The sequence below is a fragment of the Rhineura floridana genome, chromosome 2 (genome assembly GCF_030035675.1).
Source record: "Rhineura floridana isolate rRhiFlo1 chromosome 2, rRhiFlo1.hap2, whole genome shotgun sequence".
NCBI lineage: Eukaryota > Metazoa > Chordata > Lepidosauria > Squamata > Rhineuridae > Rhineura > Rhineura floridana.
The window spans coordinates 18,295,717-18,301,194 of record NC_084481.1 but is presented as its reverse complement, the minus strand read 5'-3'; the positions used below and the strand labels follow the sequence as shown (position 1 = coordinate 18,301,194).

The 5,478-nt window shown below is 42.5% G+C and overlaps 1 protein-coding gene across 7 annotated transcripts in view; it reads left to right on the top strand.

Annotated features, from left to right (window-relative positions):
• Positions 1-5,478, top strand: part of CARF (calcium responsive transcription factor) — a 56,346-nt gene that overhangs the window by 391 nt on the left and 50,477 nt on the right. For 2 of the 7 annotated variants that reach the window (XM_061607947.1, XM_061607946.1), the window contains exons 1-2: positions 378-509; positions 2,807-2,925. In XM_061607947.1, coding sequence (XP_061463931.1) covers positions 2,818-2,925 — 108 coding nt within the window. In that variant the 5' untranslated portion in view covers positions 378-509; positions 2,807-2,817. The other 5 variants (XM_061607945.1, XM_061607941.1, XM_061607942.1 and 2 more) reach the window with 4 other exon arrangements.

Below are 5,478 nucleotides of genomic sequence, written 5' to 3'. Positions count from 1 at the left end.
ATCATTTTATTTGTATGCCACCTTTCCACATAAAATTGTACTCAAGGCGGCTTACAACAAGGTGAACAAAAATATATATCAAAAACAATTGCAAAAACAATTTCCTAATAACAAAAAATAATAAAACAGTGACATAACAAATATAATAAGCCATGCATATAATATATTATGCCATGCATTTGCTGCGTTCTTAATACAGTCTATCATTTTAAACTTCCGCAGAATTAGGCACGCCGAAGCCCACTGATTTCAGTGGGTGTCAAACGTACGCTCTGGAAAACTGAGAAATGCATGCAAAAGCTGTAAAACGCATTCACACTTAACACGCAATCCGACTTTCTTTGTAAAAACACGGACACTACAGCACTTCCGGGTTCTACGGCGACCCGTTGGTGCCCATTTGAAAAACCCTTCGCTGAATGGGGGGGGAGAGGGAGGCTGCTGCTGCGCCTGCGCTTTAGAGGTGGCCGCGCGGTCTCCATGGTGGTGCCTGCCACAGCGAAGGCGAGGTTGAGTGAACTCGTTCTCAATTTTCTTCTCCCCGTCCCTTCAGCTTCCTTTAGCGAGGCTTGGGCGCGCGGCAGACGAATGACGCGACGGAGGGAGAGCCGAGCGCCCTGGGCTGCCCCTTCCCACCCCCCTCCGCCAGGGAACCAACTGTGGGGGTTTTTTTTGCCAAGACCTCCCGAGTGAGGGGGAGGGGTTCGGGCTTCCTCCCTGTCTGTGTGAGTGAGAGAGAGAGAGAGAGAGACTTTCAGTTGGTTCTAATAAAGCTATTACATTATACGAGTTAGGTGGGGAAGAAGGAGCCGCCTGGCAAATGCTGCTGCTCCAGGGTGCCTGGCGGAGGGACAGCCCCACCCAAACTCTGTACATTGAGGGACGGGACGAGTGGACCAAAGCGCGACTTGATGGAGAAAAACGCCGCTCGTTTCTCCCTTTCTTCCTCCTTAGCCCCTTAAAACAGCGAGGGCGGCCAGAAGGTTTAACGTGCCTCCCGCTATCGTTGCGGAGAGCCTCAGCGACGAGTTTTTTTTAAATACAAATTTGCGTTATGTTATCCGATGTCTCGTACAAGATGCAATCCTATGGATGCTTTCCTGGGGATATAGGGCCCAATTGTACATAGTGCGAGTTCATTTTTATTTTGTAAGCATACGTGGTGATTGGACTGTTCATTGTTAGTCCTTACATTTTATTAGTCGCTAGTAAAAACTTTACACTGTTAATTGGTTTCCAAGGGGCTTAACTTGATCCCCTTCTTAAGGCGGTTGCAGCTCTTCTTCCCCAGTCTAATCTCATTTTTTTAAAAAAAAATAATACTCAGCCTGTTGAGTTTCCTGAAACTCAAATATTAACTTGAGTTTGTGTGTGTGAAAGATTTTCAGTTGGTTCTAGTAAAGCTATTGAGTTATTACTGGCCGTTTGTGTTGTTTCTCAATAAACCAATGGTGCTGACTTGCAGGCAGGCATGTATGCCACACACATAAACAAATATTTGTCACAAATAGGAAATGACTGAAGGTAAAGTGCTGTCCTGGCCAAGATGGATTGTCTGACTTGCTTCAAAATCCCCATTTTCTGCAGTCAGGAGCTCCCATTTAAAATGTAGTTGGGTGTCTTAAATGTGTCCATTATTGTTGCACAACGTCTTGGAATGCTTACATTTTCCTATGTAAGTCAAAGTGCATTCAGGATTCTTCCTGTGTGGCATTTTTGGAGGATTGGGCTACAACTCAAAACTTACAATAGGAAAGAAAAGTAAAAAAGGAAAGTGGTGGTGTGCATCTGTTCAAGATGAGTGATAATGGCTGAAGTTCTAAAATTCTGTGACAATTTTTATTGTTTATCCTATTTCAGTTCTAGTTTGCAAGCATATTCTCCCTAAGTTTTCCCATCTAAATCTGCTGATTTGATCTTTCAAAATTCTGACATTTATAAAACAATCCTAGCTACATGAAATACCCTTTTAATAGAGAGTAACTTGACTATATACTTTATTTCCTTGGTTCAGTTGATTGGTTTTGTATAATTGAGCAAACCCTAATCTTTATAAACTAGCTATTAATTCACAGGGGGCAATATTTCGTAGGCATTTACATATAATTTTCATTAACCTGACAGATGCCAAGCCACAGTTGTGGATCTTAACAATGTTTTACACGAGAATATTACAAAATGTTGTTTATAGATGTGACTAGCTTGCTGGATCTGTTTAAGAAGAATAAAGTTGACATTTGACCACTTAATCAGCTTTTTAGAAAGCTTGCCCTATTGAACTAGCAATCTAGGTATTGGAAAAAGACAACAATTTTGGCTTTTTACTTGTTTTTATTGGATATTTGTTTTTTGGGGGGGATCTTTCTTACACATTTATCTCAGCAACCCCCAAGGACTGAAAATTTAAAGCAATGGAAGTTCTTATGCTTCTGGGGAGTGCTTTTTTGCCATCTGTTGTCCGTCATAGGGTTAACTTAGATTCTACTTATATGAACCTGATTAATTATGTCAGAATATTCTGTTCTGTGAAGGAAGAATATTATTTTACCCTTAGGAAAGCCAAGGAGGGTTTACAGCGCAACCCTTTAGAAGTCTACTAAAAAATAAATCCCACTGAATTCAGTGGAGTTTAGTGTCTCGTGAGTGGGTATAGGATCGCAATCTTAACCACTAATTTTAAGTGAAATAGGTACTGGTCTCAAATGTGAAATCTACTTGGAAAATATAAAAGGTGAAATGTAGGATGTCACTAGAATGCACTCTGGCAGGATACCAGGGTTCAGATTCTAAATGCTTCTTTTTTTAGTCTGTGTTGTAATGGAAGAAAATGGAGTTGATCATGAAAACAGCATGGAGAGAGCCAGTGACTTCTTGGTCAACTCTAATAATACTGAAGAGGTGGAAACTGGTGACCAAGTATTCCAGGTAAAAGATCAGTCATGAATTTGTTGTCCTTTTAGCAAGGTTTACCCATTTCCCTTAAAGCATTTTGACTTCCATTGCGCTTTCTCAGATTTCTTCAGGTGCAAAGTGTATTTGAGTATAAAAATATTCAACAGCCTCCTTTTCTTTAATTAACATTAGTTTCTAATCCTGGCATAGTTATTTAAGCCAATGTACTTCATGTTCAGTCATTTTAATTTTGTAATCCTTGATTAGAAGTTATTGGAATAAAATGAAAACTGGCATTTTGTATTGAAATAAACCACTAGCCTTATATACCTACAAAACTGAAATACAAATTGGAATAGACTGTGAAGTCAGAGTCGTGGAGTTGGAAGCAATTTAGAGTGGAGTCGGTAGAAATGTACTGACTCCGGCTTCAAAATTTATTTATTTTTTATTTGATTTATATCCTGCCCTTCCTCCCAGCGAGAGCCAGTGTGGTGTAGTGGTTAAGGTGTTGGACTACGACCTGGGAAACCAGGGTTCGAATCCCCACACAGCCATGAAGCTCGCTGGGTGACCTTGGGCCAGTCACTGCCTCTCAGCCTCAGAGGAAGGCAATGGTAAACCCCCTCTGAATACCACTTACCATGAAAACCCTATTCATAGGGTTCCCATAAGTCGGAATCGACTTGAAGGCAGTCCATCATCATCTTCCTCCCAGCAGGAGCCCAGGGCGGCAAACAGAAACGCTAAAAACATTTTAAAACATTATAAAAAGACCTTAAAATACGTTAAAACAAAACAACGTTTAAAACATTTTTAAAAAAGATTTAAGAACATCTTTTTTAAAAAGGGTTAAAAAACATTATTAAAGAAAACATATTAAAAACAATTCTAACAGAGACACAGACTGGGATAGGTCTCAACTTAAAAGGCTTGTTGAAAGAGGAAAGTCTTCAAAAGGCGCCGAAAAGATAGCAGAGATAAGCTTGCCTAATATTTAAGGGGAGGGAGTTCCACAGAGTAGGTGCCGCCACACTAAAGGTCCATTTCCTATATTGTGCAGAACGAACCTCCTGATAAGATGGTATCTGCAGGAGGCCCTCACCTGCAGAGTGCAGTGATCGACTGGGTATATAAGGGGTAAGATGGTCTTTCAGGTATCCTGGTCCCAAGCTGTATAGGGCTTTGTACACCAAAACTAGAACCTTGAACTTGCCTGGTAGCAAATGGGCAGCCAGTACAATTCTTTCAGCAGCGGGGTGACATGTTGGCGATATCCTGCCCCAGTGAGCAGTCTCGCCACCACATTTTGCACCAGCTGCAGCTTCTGGACCAACCTCAAGGGCAGCCCCACATAGAGCGCATTACAGTAATGCAGCCTGGAGGTTAGCAGTGTGTGGACAACAGTGGTTAGGCTATCTTGGTCCAGAAACGGCCACAGCTGTCTCACCAGCCAAAGGTGGTAAAAGGCACTCCTAGCCACTAAGGTCATCTGGGCCTCTAGCAACAAAGATGGATCTAGGAGCACCCCCAGACTATGGACCTGCTCTTTCAGAGGGTGTACAACCCCATCCAAAGCAGGCAACTGACCAATTATCCAAACTCGGGATCCACCAACCCACAGTGCCTCCATCTTGTTAGGATTCAGGCTCAGTTTATTGGCCCTCATCCAGCCCACCACCGAGTCCAGGCAACGGTCCAGGGCTTGCATGGCCTCTCCCAGTTCAGATGTTATGGAGAAATAGAGCTTGGTATCGTCAGCATACTGCTGACACCTTGCCCCAAATCTCCTGATGACTGCTCCCAAGGGCTTCATATAGATGTTAAACAGCATGGGGGACAAGATGGTACCCTGCGCCACTCCAAAGCACAACTGCCAGGGGGCCAAAAGACAATCACCCAATGCTATTCTCTGAGAGCGACCCTGGAGATAGGATCGGAACCACTGTAAAACAGTTCCTCCAATACCCTTCTCACCAAGTCGCCCCAGAAGGATACCATGGTCAATGGTATCAAAAGCTGCTGAGAGATCAAGTAAGAATAACAGGGTCGCACTCCCCCTGTCCTTCTCCCGATAAAGGTCATCCATCAGGGCAACCAAGGCCGATTCAGTCCCATAACCATGCCTGAACCCAGACTGGGATGGGTCAAGATAATCTGTTTCATCCAAGAGTACTTGCAAAATAAAATTAATATTTTAATATTAATATTAATTTATTAATATACATTTGCCATTTATGAAGGAGTCTGAGTCAGACAGTAGAAAAATAGAGGAGGGAGTCGAAGGTTTGACACACCAACTCTACAGCCCTGGTCTTAACTCTGGTGGATTTGCTTAAGGCAAAACAAACATTTTTGTTATTTGTCATGAAGGTAAAGGGAAGTACTAGTTTCTTGTTCTAGCTCACGTTATTCTGTATGTTCCTGTCTGGTCAATGCAGTCTTCTGGAGAGTCACTTGCTTATGCCACAGGAGTTTGCTCCAGGACCACCTGGAGCACAGCTTCTAGCACTGCTGTACTATTTTATGAAATTTCCTCCCTTTGGACGTCCAGTAAGCATCAATGATACTATGTTCACATGTTTA